Below are 20,329 nucleotides of genomic sequence, written 5' to 3'. Positions count from 1 at the left end.
TGGTTTAAAAACACTTCCTCCTTAAAAAGGGGACAGGAAGGAGACAGGACATGAAGGGCATTGAATGGGGTAAATCTCATTACATTAATAGGCACAAAATACCTATTGTAATAGAGGGGAAGAAGGGAGGAGGCAAGAAACACCTGAATCTTCCTCTCATCAGACTTGGCATAAAGTTAACTTATACTCACCCTCAGTTAAATTAAAAAAATCTTACCTTTCAAGTATTAAAAGGGGAAAGGGGGGGGGGGGATGGAGACATGGAGTGGGAGAAAAGGGAGAACTAACAGAAGGAAGGGAAGGAAAATGGGGGGGAAGGGAAAGGGGAAAGAAAGGGTGGGGTGGATATAGGAGGGAAAACACACTGAAGGTGGCAGTATTCAGAAACAAAATACTGAGGAATACAGATAAAGGGAAAAGGGGAAAAATACAAACAGAGGGAAGATATCATGGAGGGCAATAAAAAGTTAGTAATTATAACTTTGAATGTGAATGGGATGAACTTTCCCTTAAAACGTAAGCAAATAACAGAATGGATTAAAAACCAGAATCCTACAAGATGCTGCTTACAAGAAACTCATTTGAAGCAGAGAGATACATATAGAGTAAAGGTAAAAGGTTGGAGCAAATACATTTTGCTTCAACTGAAGTGAAAAGAAGCAGGGGTAGAAATCCTCATCTCAGACAAAGCAGCTGCAAAAATTGATAGCAATCCTATCCTCCTAAAAGGTACCATAGACAATAAAGTGATTTCACTACTGAAGATGTGTATATATATATATATATATATATATATATATATATATATATATATATATAAAATGTATGCACGCAATGGGATAGCATCCAAATTCTTAGAGGAGAAACTGAAAGAACTACAGGAAGACATAGACAGCAAAACTCTACTAGTGGGAGACCTCAACATCCCACTCTCAGATCTAGATAAATCGAATCATAAAATAAACAAGAAAGAAGTTAAGAAGGTAAAGAGATTGTTAGAAAACCTGGATATGATAGATTTATGGAGGAAATCGAATGGGGATAGAAAGGAATATACTTTTTTTTTTTCTGCAGTACATGGCTCTTCCACAAAAATTGACCACATACTAGGGCATAAAACCTAACAATGAATTGCAAAAAGGCAGAAATAGTGAATATATCTTTCTCAGATCATAATGCAATAAAAATTATATGCAATATTGGGTCAGGGAGATATAAAACCAAAACTAATTGGAAACTGAATAACCTCATTTTAAAGAATGAGTAGATCAAACAACAAATTATAGAAAGAATAAATTATTTTATTCTAGATAATGACAATAATGAAATAACATACCAAAACCTATGGGATTCACTCAAAGTGGCTGTCGGGATATATTATATCTTTTTTTGTTTGTTTTTTAGTTTTTTGCAAGGCAAATGGGGTTAAGTGGCTTGCCCAGGGTCACATGGCTAGGTAATTATTAAATGTCTGAGACTGGATTTGAACCCAGGCACTCCTGACTCCAGGGCCGGTGGTTTATCCACTACGCCACCTAGCTGCCCCAATATATTATATTATATCTTTAAATGCTTACATGAATAAATTAGAGAAAAATGAAATCAATAAATGAAATATGCAACTAAAAAAATTAGAGAAAAAACAAATTAAAAACACCCAATTAAATACCAAATTGGAAATTCTAAAAATCAAAGGAGAAATTAATAAAAGCAAAAGGAAAAAATATTGAATTAATAAATAAAACCAAGAGTTGGTTTTATGAAAAAAAAACAAAGTTGATAAACCTCTGGTCAATTTGATTGAAAAAAAAGAAAGGAAAAAAACCAAATTGCTAGTATCATAAAATGAAAAAGGTAAACTCACCACCAATGATGAGTAAATTAAAGTAATAACTCAGGATTATTTTGCCCAAGTCTATGCCAATTAATTTGACAATCTAAGTGAAATGGAAGAATATTTACAAAAATATAAGTTGCCCAGGTTAAATGAAGAGCAGAATTAAATACTTAAACAACCCGATCTCAGAAAAAAAAATTCAAGAAGCTATCATTGAACTCCCTAAGAAAAAATCTCCAGGGACTGGTGGATTCACAAGTGAATTCTACCAAACATTTAAGGAATAATTGGTTCCAATTCTATATAAACTCTTTGGAAAAATAGGGGATAACAGAATTATGTCTAACTCTTTCTATGACACCAATTCAGTGCTGACACCTAAACCAGGAAGAGTAAAAACAGAGAAAGAAAATTATAGACCTCTCTCCCTGATGAATATAGATGCAAAAATCCTAAATAAAATCTTAACAAAATGATTACAACAAGTTATCACTAGGATAATACATTTTGACCAAGTAGGATTCATCCCAGGAATGCAGGGTTGGTTCAATATTAGGAAAACTGTTAGTATAATTAATTCTATCAATAACAAACCTATATAAAATCATATGATTATATCAATAGATACTGAAAAAGATTTTGACAAAATACAGCACCCATTACTACTAAAAACACTAGAGAATATAGGAATAAATGGACTGTTCCTTAGAATAATAAGCAGTATCTATCTGAAACCAACAACAAGCATTATATTCAATGGGGAGAGGCATTCCCAATAAGAACAGGGCTGAAACAAAGATGCCTATTATCACCACTACTATTCAATATCATATTAGAAATGTTAGTTTCAGCAATAAGAGAAGAAAAAGAAATTGAAAGAATTAGAATTGGGAAGGAAGAGACAAAACTCTCACTCTTTTCAGAAGACATGATGGTCTATCTAGAGAATCCCAAGAAATCATCCAAAAAACTATTGGAAACAATTAACAACTGTAGCAAAGTTGCAGGATATAAAATAAACCCCTCATAAATCCTCAACTTTTCTATATATGACTAGCAAGGAAGAGCTAGAAAGAGAAATCTCATTCAAAGTAACCTCAGACAAAATAAAATACCTGGGAATCTACCTGCCAAGGCAGACTCAAAAACTTTTTGAAAACAATTACAAAACATTTCTCACACAAATAAAATCATATTTAAATAACTGGGCAAACATCAACTGCTCATTAGGTCAAGCTAATATAATAAAAAAATGACAATTCTACCAAAATGAAACTACCTGTTTAGTGCCCTAATCAATCAGAATTCAATCAAAACCAATCAAAATTCCAAAAAATTACTTTAATGAAATAGAAAAAGTTATAAGTAAAATCATATGGAGAAATAAAAAGTCAAGAATTTCCAGGGATTCAATGACAAAAAGGACATAAGAAGGTGGCTTAGCCCTACGAGATCTAAAAGTATATTATAAAGCATCAGTCATCAAAACTGTCTGGTATTGGCTAAGAAATATAGTAGTGGACCAGTGGAAAAGACAAGGTGCAATAGCAGGAAATGATTATAGTAATCTGATGTTTGATAAACGCAAAGAAACCAGCTATTGGGATAAAAACTCTCTCTTCAATAAAAACTGTTAGGAAAATTGGAAGTTAGTATAGAAGAAACTTAGATTAGACCAACACCTCACATTCCATACCAAGATAATATCAAACTAGATACAGGATTTAGACATAAAAAAAATATTATGAGCAAACTAGAAGATCAAGAAGTAGTTTCCCCTGTCATATCAATGGAAAGGGAAGCAGTTTATGACTAAGGAAGAGATGGAGAATAACACTAAAACAAACTAGATGATTTTGATTACATTAAATTCAAAAGCTTTTGCACAGACAAAACCATTGTAACCAAGATCAAAAGAAATGTAGTAAACTGGGAAACAATCTTTATAACTAGTATTTCTGAAAAAAGAACTCATTTCTAAAATGCGTCTGAGTCAAATTTAGGGAAAAAAAAGCCATTGCCCAATTGACAAATGGTCAAAGGATATGAAAGTGTAATTTACAGATGAGGATATCAAAATGATCCATAGTCATATGAAAAATTGCTCTATATCATTACTTATTAGAGAAATGCAAATTAAAGCATCTCTGAGGTACCACCTCACACCTCTCAGATTTGCCAATGTGACCAGAAAGGATAATGATCATTGTCTGAAGGCTTGTGGGAAATCTGGAACACTAATATATTGTTGATGGAGCTGTGAATTCATCCAACTTTTCTGGAGAGCAGTCTGGAATTATGCCCAAAGGGCAACAAAAATGTGTATACTCTTTGATCCAGCAATACCACTACTGGGTCTATACCCTGAAGAGATGATGAAAAAGGGTAAAAACATTACTTGTACAAAAATATTCATATCAGCCCTGTTTATGGTGGCAAAATATTGGAAATCAAGTAAATGTCCTTCAAGTGGGGAATGGCTTAGCAAACTGTGGCACATGTATGTCATGGAACACTATTGTTCTATTAGAAACCAGGAGGGATGGGAATTTAGGGAAGCCTGGAGGGATCTGCATGAACTGATGCTGAGTGAGATGAGCAGAACCAGAAAAACATTGTACACACTAAAAGACTTGCTCATTCCATCAGTGCAACAATCAGGAACAATTTGGGGCTGTCTGTGATGAGAAGTGCCATCTGTATCCAGAGAAAGAATTGTGGAGTTTGAACAAAGACCAAGGACTATTACCTTTAATTTAGAAAAAAAAACTGATTATCTTATTGTCTGATCTTGCTATCTCTTTTACTTTATGTTTCTTCCTTAAGGATATGATTTCTCTCTCATCACATTCAATTTGGATCAATGTATACTACGGAAACAATGTAAAGACTGGCAAATTGCCTTCTGTGGGGGGTGGGGGGAGGGAAGCAAGATTATAGGGGAAAATTGTAAAACTCAAAATAAAATATTTTACAAAAAAATTAAAAAGTATATAGCCTCATATATGTGTGTACATGCACACCCATGTATATATGTACATGGTTTTCCCCAGATGTTTCTAAACACATAAGTAATAAGTATATCTTTAACTAGGGCAACCACCTTCCCAACTTTTTTTATAATTACATATACATCAACATACAGAAGGACAGTGGCACAGAGTATTATGTATTAATTTCAAGTGACATTAAGAATTGTACTTTATTTAGAAGCTAGTTTCCTCAAAGACTATCCTAATTTTTAAAGGGGGGAGGGTGAGAATGAAGGAAAAGGGAGCCCCTAATTTGCATGGCTGAGTTGAATTCCCTTTAATGCTAATATGCCTTATATCCATACGGGCCTCATTTAAAGCATTATGCTCTTAAATTACATGTGTGTAATGTAGAGCTCCAAGATCCCGCATTATGCTGCATTTGGATGTAGAGTTGACATGTTTCCAGCTGCGGGACTTAAGCTACTAATAAAACCCAGATCCTGGCATTTTTCAAACTATAACATGGCAGCTCCAGCCTATAGGGTTCTGGTTTTGATCACAACATTATATTAATGTGATGAGATCTGCCTGCTCAATTACCCAGCATTTCCCAGTGTGGTCACTTGGGCAATGGATAATGCTAATTTCCACCATAGAAGTCCATGGACCCCATGGTTGACTGTGAGAAAATTGAAAATGCTGATTTCTTTTCAGAAACCAAGTTCATGAATAACAAAGGAGAAGCCCTACTGCTCAAAGAAAAATGGTTTGCTAACTTTAGGGGAAATTTATTAACCCCTACAGGCCATTTAGTGCCTCTCCCAAAGAAGATATCATGGAAATAGGTCAACCCTGAAAGAGTAATGGTATTTTTAAAAAATGTTATTTTTTTTAAATGTTATTTTTAAAAAATTAGTCCATTCCAACTTAAACTGTAATATACTTACCTAAGATGTCTCCTAGAGTTGACACAGAGTACAATACTTTTCCAATGATTGCTCACATCTTTGGGGCAGAGACAGTACAGTAGACAGAGCACCAGACCTGAAGTCAGGAAGACCTGAGTTCATATTCAGCCTCAGATATTGACTAGCTGTGTGACAATGGTCAAGTCACTTTATCCTGTTTCCTCATCTATAAATAGTAAACCACTCCAGGATCTTTGCCTATAAAACCCAGTAGGAGTAACAAACATAGACTGAACAACAAAAATGGTACTTTAAGGTTTACAAAACTCTTTACATCTATTGTCTCCTTTAAGCCCCACAATATCTACCTTGAGCAGAATGTGCTATTATTAATGCTCTTTTAAAAGGTGAAGAAACTGAGATGCAAAGAGTTTAAATGACTTGCCCAAGGTCATACAGCTAGTAAATATCTGAGGAAAGATTGAACCCAACTCTAACAGCCTATCACTAGACCAACCTGCCTCTCCTATGAGCACTCATTTGCTATGTTCCTTTCTCCTGTACTTAAAAGAATTAATTGTATATATTTATCAAAGAATTTTCTTGGTCTCTCCTACCAAAGACTGCTGAAGATCATATTCTCTTGTTCTGAGCTCAGGAAACTTGGAGAACAAAGAACAGATGCATTAAATTGATATGAATTATAACATTTCTTATTCTTTCTTTGAGCACAGGTCCCACACAGAAATGTGGGGTGGGAGTGGCAGGTGAGGCAGAGCTGAGCCTCACCTCTGATTGCAAAGGCTTGAACATATACACCTAGAATTCTCAATCCTTAGCAGAGATGAGGCTCAGTTCTGCCTCACCTGCCACTCCTTCTTCACTCCATGTCCTTACATCTCAATGATAATTGGTACAACAATTAAAAGTCAACAAAATAGTATGTCCTTTCATTGCTAATGGCCTCTTTGCTCAATGAGGTATAAGGCTTGAGAATGGGCACTTGGTTAGACCAGCATGTCTGAAAAAAAGATATGAATTTTTTCTTAGTGGACTGCCAATGATGACTCAACAATGGGATATAGTCATCAAAAAAAATGAAAGGATCATTGAGAGAATCATGGCTTTAAGCAAGAAGAAGAAAATAGTCTGTATACTAGAACTATACTAGCCTTCACTAGAACAGATTCAGAGGATTCTATTTGAGTGTGAATACCAAAGATTAGGAAAAAACACTAATAAGTTAGATAGGTTCTAGAGGAGGGAAATTGAAATGGGGAAGCCTCAAGTTTAAGCCATGTTGGGATTAGTTGAAGGAACTGGAGATACTTAGTCTAGAGAAAAGAAAACTAAGGGAAGACAGTATCGAAAGTATTGTCATCAGGAAGTAGGATTGGATTTTCTTGGTTTGACCATAGAGGGTAGATCATAAATGAAATAACAAAAAAAATGTAAATTCAGACTTGGAAAAATAAATCTTTTATTTGACATTCAAAGCCCTTCATCACCTAGCCTTCTTTTTCTTTTCCAGTCTGTGATCCTTTCAAAAAAGGATCTCTCACAAGACAATCCATCTCCCATTTCCTTGCATTTTCATTGGATGTTCTCCATGCCAGAATTTTCTCCTTCCTCATTTGCAACTCTTGATTCACTGGCTTCCTTCAGGTCCCAGTTATAATTTTACCTTCTCCAGGAAGCCTTTCTTGATCCACCTCAATGCTAGTGATTATTAATTATCTTCAAGTTATTTCTGCCTATATCCTTTTGTATATCATTGTTTACATAATGTCTCTCCATTAGACTGGGAGTTCTTTACAGTAGGGACTGTTCTTTGTATCTCCAATGCTTATCACATTATCTGGCATGTTGTTGGCTCTTGATAAATGCCAGTCAACTGACTAATAACAGGAGTTGCAAAAAAGGGAAATGTGCTACCTTAAGTAGTGTTGACTTCCTCCTTCTTGGAGGTCTTCAAGAAGAGGCTGGAGGACCATTTCTTCATAGTGATTTGATAGGGATTCCTCTAAGGTATGAATTGAAATAGATGGGCCCCAATGCTCTCTTAACTCTCAAATTCTCTGGTTCTCTGCAATACTGTTTAACTAAAGTATACTATCAAGATATCACATGTATATCTGTAGATGGAAAAATGTCTTTGGCTAAACTGGATTCCATGAAAATCTGGCGGACCTGTAAAAATAAAACAAGAGTCAATAATTCTGGAAATGTTGATTTCAGTTGTTCAAAAACATCAATATAATTCAGGAACATTTGATTATATTGGTTCACATTTCTCTTAACAGTCTTTTTGGGGGTTGTTTGCTTATTTATTCCAACAAATGAAATCACTATTCATAAAAGATTTTTTTTAAGGTTTTTGTAAGGCAAATGGGGTTAAGTGGCTTTGTCCAAGGTCACACAACTAGGTAATTATTAAGTGTTTGAGACTGGATTTGAACCCAGGTTCTCCTGACTCAAGGGCCAGTGCTTTATTCACTGTGCCACCTAACTGCCCCCATAAAAGATTTTTTTTAATTGTGAAGTTATCCTCGAATATAAGACATCATTATTTAACCATGACTATTACTATTTTTGTCAGTCATTTCAAGGATCCAGGTTTATTGCCATGAATGTTTGCTCTCTCACCAGATCATAGGTTCTCTATACTCTTGTAGCTCAAACAACCAATCAATGAGTATTTATGAAATATCTGTTACATGACAAGAACTCTTAAATACTGGGGATATAAAAAAATAAAATAATCCCTTTCCTCAAGGAATTTATTCTTTATTGAAAAAGGAAAGAAGAAGAAAAGAGAATAAGCATTTTTATAACACCTACTTTGCTAAATATTTTTTTACAAATATCTCATTTGATCCTCATAATAACCCTGAGACAGAGGTGCTACCTTTATCCCCATTTTATATTTGAGTAAACTGAGGCAAACAGAGATAACATAACTTGCTCAGGGTTACACAACTAGTAAGTATCTGAGGCCAGATTTGAACTCAGGAAGATGAATCTTTCTTTCTTTTTTTTTTTTTTGCAAGGCAAATGGGGTTAAGTGCCTTACCCAAGGCCACACAGCTAGGTAATAATTAAGAGTCTGAGACCGGATTTGAACCCAGGTACTCCTGAATCCAGGGCCGGTGCTTTATCCACTGCGCCACCTAGCCACCCCAAGATGAGTTTTTCTGACCCAACTCTCCTCTCTATGACCAATGGCCCCACCTAGCTTCTTGAAAACATATTAATGAATAAGTACATCAAGAATAAATACAACGTAATTTTGGGAGGCAAGTCACCAGCAGCCATGAATGATCAGGAAAAGCATCACCAGCTGGTATTTGAGCTCTGTCTTAGGGATTCCTTGAAGTAAAGGTAGGAAGGGAATACAATCCAGAAAATGGGAAAGCCCATTAAAAAGCATGGAGATGGGACATTGAGTGTGATAAAGAACAAGATTAGTTTGGCTGAAAAATCCAGTGCACAGAGGAAACTATGGTATAAATAAGACTGAAAATATGAGTTGGGGTAAGGTTGTGAAAGGCTTTAAGTTCCTAGGAGTTTCTATCTGATATGAGAGGTAATAATAAGGAGCTACAGTATATCATTAAATAATTATTAAATATGGTCAGAACTGTGCTTTGGGAAGATTTGGTACCCAGGTAGACACCAGATTGGAGTAGAGATGGGCAGCAACAGATGATCTTCATGACCTACTATGGCAAGAATACTAGTTTTCTAGGGATTGATAGTCTCCATATTTAGGATGGCCCTTGGTCAACCAACTTGCCAGCATGGGTAGACTCTTAAGGCCTTTTTAACTTAGTAAAATTCCTCAGAACATGTGCTCCACTGGGAAAGCCAAAGTCACCTCTATGCCATAATGAGGCATAAGAAGAGAGAAGTCAAACAAGGCTGTCAAAAAAATCAAATAGAGGTACCTGCCTGTATACCTGATGACTATGAAGGAAGACTTTTTCTTTCTTTTAAAAAAGAATTGATATATTTTCCACTTTCAATTCAATTTAACAAGCATTTATTTAAGCGACTTCTATTACAAAACACTGTGTTAGGCAGATAGTTGAAATCTAAGAAAAAGAAATGAGTAAAAGTGAGCAAGAGCTCGTCTAATTCTGGATGAGGGAATAGAGATGTGACTTATTTTCATGGGTTATAGGTATTAAAGTTAGAAGGTATCAGAAGTTGTCTTATTCAGTCCCCCATTTAAAGATGAGACAGCAGAAGTTTTGCAAGGTTTAAGTGACTTGCCCTAGGTCATATATACATTGAAATAAGTAAATGCAAAGTCCAAAAAGAACCACAAACGTTATTATCCGAGACAAATACCACAAAGACCCAAAACACAGGATTTGTCTCAAAACATCCAGGCCATATACCCTGAAGAGATGATGAAAAAGTTAAAAACATCACTTATACAAAAATATTCATAGCATCTCTGTTTGTGGTGGCAAAGAATTGGAAATCAAGTAAATGTCCCTCAATTGTGGAATGGCTTAGCAAATTATGGTATATGTATGTCATGGAACACTATTCTATTAAAACCAGGAGGGATGGGAATTCAGGGAGGCCTGGAGGGATTTGCATGAACTGATGCTGAGTGAGATGAGAAGAACCAGAAAAACACTGTACACCCTAACAGCAACATGGGGGGTGATGATCAAACTTGATGGACTCGCTCATTCCATTAGTGCAACAATCAGCGACAATTTGGAGCTGTCTGCAATAGAGAATACCATCTGTATCCAGAGAAAGAACTGTGGAGTTTGAACAAAGCCCTTAAATTTAGGGGGAAAAAACTGATATCTTATTGTCTGATGTTGCTATCTCTTATACTTTATGTTTCTTCCTTAAGGATGTGATTTCTCTCTCAACACATTCGATTTGGATCAATGTAAACCATGGAAATAATGTGGGGGGTGGGGGGAGGGAAGTAAGATTAGGGGAAAAATTGTAAAACTTGAAATAAATAAAATCTTCCAAAAAAGAGAAAAGAATAACATCCGGGTCAGCATTTCTCTAATGCCAGAACATTTCATTGTTTACCAGATGCCTACTAAGTGGGAGGAATGTACTGGGATAAATACAAAAGCTATTTTACATCCCCTCCATAAGGAGTTTTTCATTCTTTTATGATGTATATGCAAATAAATAAATAATATAGCAAATAATTGCAAAGGATCATGGAGGGAGAGAACATTTAACAACAGGGGAAGGGATCACCTACACGATTATTCTGCTTTTCCCAAGCATACATTGGAGCATACAATATGAAGGGATGGACAACATGAGGCTTAAGCAGAAAATTCTAAGCAGCATGTGAAAGCTGTCCCTTGGAGCACACCTCACCCACCTGCTAATTCATGGAATGCAATATAATAAAAATCCCAAATATATTTGTTTCACAATTCATTCAGTCAGCATTTAGACCCTCCTTTCCTTCCCCTTAGAATGTAATGCCCAAATTAGCATAACTTTCTCCACCTGGAGATTCATTTGATCTTTCCCCCCAACACATTAAATTAAAATAGACTAAAATTCTGGACCTGCTGATTAGCTATTTAGGCAGTTTGATGTACATAGATCTGAACACATGTATTCCCCCCCCAAAAAAAAACCCTGTGAGCAATTATTAAGGTGATTCTTAAAAGAGCTTGTTAAAATGCCCAAGTTAGGTTATAGAAAACACGTCAAGTGAAAGATTTTAGTTTACTTTATGGGGGGAAAAAGTGTTTAATGAGGGTTTATGGGGTTTTATAAAAACACCTTAACACCTTATAGACCTAACGGGGAAAAAAGCCCTATTTAAGTATACTCCACCACCAGGAGACCACCCAATGCCAGTAACTAGAAGCCTCAAACAGGCCCATCTTTGGAAAACTATGGAGCGACCCTTAATTTTATGGACACTTTAATTGTATTTGGGTTATTACCTCATGTGCCAGCAAACACCTACAGTATTTAATAAAAAACATGAGAGCACAACACTGCTCTAGTTAAAGTATGCATTAAACAAAATCATAAAATAACTATGCGATGCCATAAATCAACTGAGTGTTTAGTGTTCCTTTGCTTTTAAACTTACATTTATTTTTATTATGCTTTGGTCATTCTTAACCATGCACTGAATTCATGTCAATTGACTCATTCATTTACATGTACTGTTCTCTCCTCTCCTCCTGTACATACACACATACACACACACACACACATACACTCCATCCTCAGCACAGAATGACTAAGCAAGCTCATGTCTTGATGCGTGTCATTACACTCTACTGTAACATCTTGTCATCGGCTCATTAGGTATTAAAGAGGAATCATGCCAAAATCCATTGGGGCCTCAGAGCAAGCCAGGAGATAATATGCTATAATTTTAACAAAGAATCATAGTATTATTAACAGCAGCTAAATTGGCCCTGATATAGAAAGTAGTTGCATACATCAGTTAATAGAACTGGAGAGAAAAGATTTTGAAAAGGAAAATAATGCCACTTTTTCCTCTCAAGCTTTCTTCATTAGTTCTTATAATAACCAAGTCCTAAAGAACATTAAAGAGTTCAGTTAAGATGCCAGGCTCCTCTGATATTTGCTAAGACAATGGAATCTGAGATCCCTGGGTGGGTACAGTAAGGTAAATAGCATAATTGAGAGGGTATAATGATTAATTTTGGCAGGTACATAGAGCATAACTAATTCTATTCAATTCAACATTTATCAAGGACCTACTGTGTACAAGTCACAAGAAGTAGCAAGACAAAAACAAACAAAAAAATCAAATTATGCACTCTTGTCTATCCAATGATTTTGGGGGGGCTGGCCCCACTGGCTCCAAAGGTATAAATTAAAACATCAGACATTTTTGAGCACCTAGTCTATACAAGGATCTGTGCCAGATGTTATGAAAGCTAATGCCAAGGTCTTTGCCCTACTTCCCCTCTCCCACGATCAATGCTGAAGGTTGTGCTGAGTACTCCTTCCTAATCACTGACTTAACTCGAAACCAGAATTGTGGGTGCATGAGCTCACAGAAAACACCACTGAATCAATCAAGAAATCCATAAGTCTTTATTGAGCACTTCAGAACACTACCAGGTGCTGTGGGACATATAAAAGAAATATATATATATATATATATATATATATATATATATATATATATATGTATATAAAAAACATTGCTCTTGCCTTCTGGAAGCATACAATGAAGTTGGAAAAATTAAACTCACACATCTGAAAGAGCCAACAATTAAGGACCTGGAATGCTTCCTCCCCATCACCACCTCTTAGAATCTTAGCTTTCTTCAAAGTTAAACTCCAGGGTCACCTCTCAATGGCTAATACTCCCCTCCCTCCTCAAAGATTATTTCCTGTGTAGCCCATACAAGCTCTAGGGAACCTCATCCCAATTCCCCCTTTACTGACAAGTTGGACCCTTCAGGAAGGAAGACTATATCTCTCCCTGAGGATTCTATGTTGTTGTTGGTCAGCTATTTACAATCATGTGTGACACTTTGTGACCCCATTTGGTAAAGATACTGGAGTGGGTTTGGCATTTCCTTCTTCAATTCATTTTACAGGTGAGGAAACTGTGGCAAACAGGGTCAAGTGACTTACTCAGGGTCACACAGCTAGTAGGTGTCTGAGACCAGATTTGAATTCAGGAAGATGAATCTGACTCCAGAACTGGCATTCCACTCACTATATCACGAAGCTGCCAAGGATTCTATAGGTATCCTGCAAAGGTAGTGGGATACCTTTTAAATGTTATCAACTCAAGTACCCATACTGGTATGTTTGCTCCAATATTTTTAATCAGGCAATCAATTCTTTAATTTCCTTCAACCAGTGTAAATAATGCCTTTTCAATATCATTCATACTTTTGATTAAGACCCTTCTATCATTTAACCAATTGATATCAATTAGTAAAAGGATATTTATAGGGGTGGCTAGGTGGCGTAGTGGATAAAGCACCGGCCTTGGAGTCAGGAGTACCTGGGTTCAAATCCAGTCTCAGACACTTAATAATTACCTAGCTGTGTGGCCTTGGGCAAGCCACTTAACCCCATTTGCCTTGCCAAAAAACTAAAAAAAAAAAGGATATTTATTGATAAGAGATAGAAAGAAGTTTAAGCAGCATCATCCCCTACATTTGGGTACCCCTTTTTCTTCTAGGATCTTGTTCCTTGGAGATAACCAACTCAAACTTAGAGCCTTTGCTACAGAACATTCTGCATGCCAAGTTCACAGCCAAAGGCAGACTAGCTAATGGAGGGTTGAACCCTCTTGGCTACTATGGGTCAAGCCAGTCACTGATGACTCATCAGACTCAGCTACCAGCAAACTGGAATATGGATTTCCACACTTCACAAGGTTGGGGAGATCTCTAATACTCCAGCACTTAATGCCAGGAAAACAGATGCAACAGAGACAGAAGCAACAGCCGAGACTTGGGCCAATAGGCTACCTCCTGAATGGGGAGAAAAAGGCTCCTCGCCCGTGGGCTTACTGCAAGTTTTGCCTTGATTGCCACCAGGAAAGAGAGGCTGATTTGGTCCATTAGCGCACACTCAGTTTCAGCTTAGCAGTCAATCAAAAGACTTTTTCTTTACCACATCGGAAGCAGACAGAAAAGAATCACAGAAAATATGCACAGAAAAAAAGCTTTGCAGTCCACATTTGGGTTGAAGGTTATGGGAAGCAAGCCCAAAAGGACTGAGATTCCATTGACCAGTGTTTCATCACATAGATATTTTGGATTTATTTATATTTATATATAGTTTTCTTTCTCATAAGCTATTTCATTTTTGTCTCTGTATTTCCCAGAGTCCATCACATAAAAGGCACTTAAAATGCTTATTGATAAAAAAGAAGTGCTACATTCTGATATAGGCTATAAGCATAGCTTAGAGCACAAAGGAGATCATCTAGTTCATTTCCACCCCACGCTGATCTTAGAGAAAGGAGTAAAAGAAGAAATTATTTTTTTGCATTGCTTTTAAATATACTTTTATACAGTAGAAAATGAGAAAAATAAAGAGGAGGAAAAATATACAAAGGATAGAAGATTTAGGAAGGAGATAGCCAGAAGGGAAGAAGCAATGAGATTGAGGAAAGGAAGAGAGGAAGGGAGGAAAGAAGGAAGAAAAGAAGGAAGGAAATGAGAGAGGGAAGAAGGAAAGTAGGAGAGAGGAAGGAAGGAAAGGAACAAATGAATGAACAAATGAAGGGAGAGGGAGGGAGGAAGAAAGATAGGAAGGGAGAGAAGGGGGAAGAAAGGAAAGAATGAAGGAAGAAAGGGAGGAAGGAAGGAAAGAAGGAAGGAAGGAAGGGAGGGAGAAAGGGAGAGAGAGGGAAGAGGGAAGGAGGAAGGGGAGGGAGAAAAGAGAGGGAGAAAGGAAGATACTTCTCCAAAGTATCTGTAATATCATCAATTAGAGCATTGCTTACAATGAAACAGAACACAACCAATCAATGCCTATACATCTTGTGGGACCCTTTCCCATGTCTTCCCTTAAATTTCTCAGAAGAGGTTCATTCCAGGTAGAGAACATTCCTTTAGTTCTCTTGACATTGTATGATATCCATGGAACATCCAAGCTGTCCACTGGTTTTTTTCCTCTTTCTGAGCTTGGGTCATTGTCCATTTAAAGTGTCTTTCCTAGATATTTATCGATAAATAAGCTTAAAAAAGATAAACTTTCCAGATTGTTTTTCAAAGTGACTTTTATGATCTGGACAATAACTGTTTTTCATCACCTTGGGTTTTCCTGTGTGATTATTCAGATCAAACTCTAAATTGATCATGAATCTCATTTAAGTAGCTTTACAACATTCGAGGACTCAACACTATCAACACAGTGTAATCCACAAATTAGAATGCTTGGAGGGACTGCACAAATCACAGGACTTGGATGTTACATCTTTTGAAATATCTTAAATGATTCTGACATATTCATGAGAAACTCCTTGTTGAAGTAGAGTTTAAGTCAACTGAATATACAAACAAACAGCAACAATGGGATCTTATAATCTCCACATTTTTCAGTCAAATGTGATTGTAAAGACATGAGGATATGCTGTAGAAAAATCCTTACATAGAGATGTGCTGATAAATATTTAACAACAAACTTTCTTGGAGGGAGGAGGAGAGGAGAGGGGGGCCATATAGGTACACTTTAATTTAGCCTAAATTATTAACATTTTTTCCACACTTTCTTAAGTCTTGACATTCAACAAAATAATAAATCAATTCTTAATATGCATTTTCTAATCTTTGCAGTGTAAATGCATGTGAAATTCAACAATTAGTTCTTACAAGCTGACCCCAGTACAGCCTGCCCTTGATTAATAAAAGCCTATGTATTCTTTCTCCTCTCTCTCTCTCTCTCTCTCTCTCTCTCTCTCTCTCTCTCTCTGGGTTTTTGCAGGGCAATGGGCTTAAGTGACTTGCCCAAGGTCACACAGCTAGATAATTATTAAGTTTCTAAGGAGGGATTTGTATTCAGGTCCTCCTGACTCCAGGGCTGATGCTCTATCCACTGTGCTACCTAGCTGCTCCCAATTTGTTCTCTCAATAAAAATGCTCCAATACATCATTATAGTATGGAGGTGACTCAGTACTCAAAGGTAATTCCAATGAGATGGAAGTCCTGAGAGCATATTCCTGTGAGAAAAGTTTTGAGTATCAATTTTTTTGAGTATCAATTTTTGCCAGTTTTTAGCCATTACGTTGGCCACTTGATAATTAATTCTTTGGCCATGACAACCTATTATTGCCTCATTAAGGAAGAAATAATACAGTGGCCAAATCCAATGAGTCTGGTAATGTTCATATATTGGTCCTGCTATAAACTGAAAAGGTTCCAGAACACAGATAGGCAAGCAAAAGCACACATTTTAAAAAAAAAACAACAAATGGAATGTTTAGTCAAATCACATTTTCTTTTTTTGTCTTTTTTTAATCTTTATTTTATTTTTTCCAATTCCATGCAAAGAAAGTTTTCAACACTCATCCTTTTGCAAGTTTTTGAGTTCCACGGTTTTCTAATAACTTTTCTTTCCTATCCCCTTCCCTACTCCCTCCCCATAGTAGTGAGCAATTTGATATAGATTGTACATGTATGATCATATTTAACATATTTCTGTATTAGTAATGTGAAAGAAGAATTAGAACTAAGGGGTGTGGGTACCAAGAGAAATAAAGAAAATTTAAAAAGTGAGCATAGTATGCTTTGCTTTACATTCAGACTCTATAGTTTTTTCTCTGGATGTGGATAGCATTTTCCATAGCAGGTTTCTCAGTATTGTCCTCTCTGAATGACTGAGAGGAGCTGTGTCCATCATAATTGATCATCTCATGATGATACTATTAATGTGTGTGATGTTCTCCTGGTTCTACTCACTTCACTCAGCATCAGTTCAAGCAAGTTATTTCCAGGTTTTTCTGCAGTCTGATCACTCATGATTTCTTACAGAACAATAGTACTCCATCATATGAACATACTATGATTTTTTTTCAGTTATTCCCCAATAGATAGGCATCCTCTCAAAGTCAGCACATTTTCAACAGCAATTAAACATCATATGGGGAGGGGGGATTATAAACTCCTAGAAGGCAAGGACTTCACTACATCCCACAATGTAATGGAACTGTTACTAGTGCTTTATGGAAGAGAATGATAATTATAAAAGAAAAGTCAAAAAGCAAAACAAGCTATTTATTTATAAAAAATAAATGAGTTTTGTCACAAGAAATAAAAGTACATAGGCCTGGAATCTTTAGAATGAAAAATAGCAGGAAAAGGAAAGAGTATTTAGGTCTCTTTGAAATTCCCATATTATCAGATCTAAAGCTCTATCCATCTGTTCATTCAAATCAACAGCTAGTAGGTATCTAATTTGCTGGAAATGCCAACATCTACTTAGACTATAGTTAGCACTTATAGTACACTCAGTTACACTCTCCAGAGCCCAAGGATTTTAAACCTCTGATTACTGATGTACAAACCTAGCTAATTATCTGCTTCCAATTGGCCAGTCCCCCAACCTGAATCATACCCTTCCAATGTAACATTGCATTTTCCAGCCCCTTCCACTATGTCCTCTAGAATATCCGTTCCATAATTAACCAGATTCCTTTGATGTTAAACCTTTTCTTTTCTCATTCTTTCTATCTTCTAGCCACCACTCCTCCTTCCTGATGTCATTGCTTCCTTGGTCACTTTATCCTGTACTGTTAACACTTTTTTCATCACTCGAAAGTCACTGGTTCTAGTGGGGGTATTGAAATACTTCCTTCTGCCACATCCATATTTTCTTTCTACAACTATCATTCAAGAACCTCTTTCCTTTGAGAAGAGTTCCTTAGCACAGTGTCTATACACAGTAAGTACTTAATAAAATTTATTTCATTCTTTCCTTCCAGTCTTTGAGATTTGTTATCACAAAATTTTACCCAATCCAGAACTTGCTAGCCATTATCTATCAATCCCAAGAATTCTCATTTTCTATGTCCAGTCAAGATGGCAGAGAGAAGACAGGTACAGCTCTAAAGCCTCCTGATCTTTCCCCATCTATGATATGAAACAAACCTCTTAAAAGAAATCTGATCCACAAACGAGAAAGAAAAGAAAAGTCAGGAAATCTCATTACAGTAAGAGGTACAAAATACCTATGTAATAGAGCGGAAGAAGGGAGGAGATGAGAAACACTTGAATCTTCTTCTCATCAGACTTGTTTTAAAGTTAACTTGCACACATACTCAGTTAACTTAAAAAACATCTAACCTTTCAAGTACTAAAAGGGGGAAAGGGGAAGGGGGCAGAGAAAGGGAGAGGGAGAAAAAAGGGAATCTAAAAGAAGGAAGGGAAGGGAATGGAAGGGAAAAAGGGAAAGGGGAAAGAAAGGGGAGGGGTGGATACAGGAGGGCAAACACACTGAAGGGGGGTATTCAGAAACAAAATATCGGGGAATACAGATAAAGGGGGTAAAGGGGAAAATACAAACAGATGGAAGACAGCATGGAGGGCAATAAAGAGTTAGTAATTATAATTCTGAATGTGAAAGGGATGAACTCTCCCTTAAAATGTAAGCGAATAGCAAAGTGGATTAAAAACCAGAATCCTACAATATTCTGCTTATAAGAAATTCATCTGAAGCAGAGAGATACATATAGAGTAAAGGTAAAAGGTTGGAGCAAAATATATTTTGCTTCAACTGAAGTGAAAAAAGTAGGGGCAGCAATCCTTATCTCAGACAAAGCAGTTGCAAAAATAGATAGTTTTAAAAGAAATAAGGAAACTATATCCTCCTAAAAGGTACCATAGACAATAAAATGATTTCAATACTGAATATATATGCACCCAATGGGATAGCATCCAAATTCTTAGTGGAGATGCTGAAAGAATTTCAGGAAGACATAGACAGCAAAACTCTACTAGTGGGGAGACCTCAACCTCCCACTCTCAGATCTAGATAAATTGAATCATAAAATAAACAAAAAAGAAGTTAAGGAGGTAAATAGATTGTTAGAAAAACTAGATATGATAGACTTAAGGAGGAAATTGAATGGGGATAGAAAGGAATATACCTTTTTCTCTGCAGTACATGACAATTATACAAAAATTGATCATATACCAGGGCATAAAAAACTAATGATCAACTGCAGAAAGGCAGAAATAGTGAATACCTCTTTCTTAGATGCAATAAAAGTCATATGCAATATTGGGCCAGGGAGATATAGACCCAGAACTAATTGGAAACTGAATAACCTCATTTTAAAGAATGAGTAGATCAAACAACAAATAATAGAAAGAATTAATTATTTTATCCTAGATAATGACAATAATGAAACAACATACCAAAACCTATGGGATTCACTCAAAGCAGCTGTCAGGGGATATATTGTATCATATCTTTAAATGCTTACATGAATAAATTAGAGCAAGAGGAAATCAATGAACTAAATATGTAACTAAAAAAATTAGAGAAAAAACAAATTAAAAACCCCCAATTAAATACCAAATTAGAAATTCTAAACATTAAAGGAGAAATTAATAAAGTTGAAAGCAAAAAAACTAGTGAATTAATAAAACCAAGAGTAGGTTTTATGAAAAAAACAGTAAAACTGATAAACCTCTGGTCAATTTGATTGAAAAAAAAGAAAGAAGAAAACCAAATTGCTAGTATCATAAATGAAAAAGATGAACTCACCACCAATAAGGAGGAAAATAAAGTAATAATTCAGAATTATTTTGCCCAACTCTATGTCAATAAATTTGACAATCTAAGTGAAATGGAAGAATATTTACAAAAATATAAGTTGCCCAGGTTAAATGAAGAGCAGATTAAATACCTAAACAATCCTATGTCAGAAAAATAAATTCAACAAGCCATCATTGAACTCCCTAAAAAAAAATCTCCTGCGCCAGATGGATTCACAAGAGAATTCTACCAAACATTTAAGGAACAATTGGTTCCAATTCTATATAAACTCTTTGGAAAAATAGGGGAAGATGGAACTCTGCCTAACTCTTTCCATGACACCAATATGGTGCTGATACATAAACCAGGAAGAGTTAAA

At 36.0% G+C, this 20,329-nt stretch overlaps 1 protein-coding gene across 1 annotated transcript in view; it reads right to left on the bottom strand.

Moving 5' to 3' along the window:
* Window positions 1–7,194: 7,194 nt before the first annotated feature.
* ANAPC10 (anaphase promoting complex subunit 10) overlaps window positions 7,195–20,329 on the bottom strand; it is a 694,704-nt gene continuing 681,569 nt past the window's right edge. Inside the window, exon 6 of the mRNA XM_074229216.1 lies at window positions 7,195–7,910. Within this exon, the coding sequence (XP_074085317.1) occupies window positions 7,836–7,910 (75 nt within the window). The 3' untranslated portion in view covers window positions 7,195–7,835. The remainder of the gene's footprint in view (window positions 7,911–20,329) is intronic.

This window comes from Macrotis lagotis, chromosome 3, assembly GCF_037893015.1.
Source record: "Macrotis lagotis isolate mMagLag1 chromosome 3, bilby.v1.9.chrom.fasta, whole genome shotgun sequence".
Lineage (NCBI taxonomy): Eukaryota > Metazoa > Chordata > Mammalia > Peramelemorphia > Peramelidae > Macrotis > Macrotis lagotis.
Note: the sequence above shows the minus strand (reverse complement) of the source record. Positions and strands in the feature narration are given on the sequence as shown.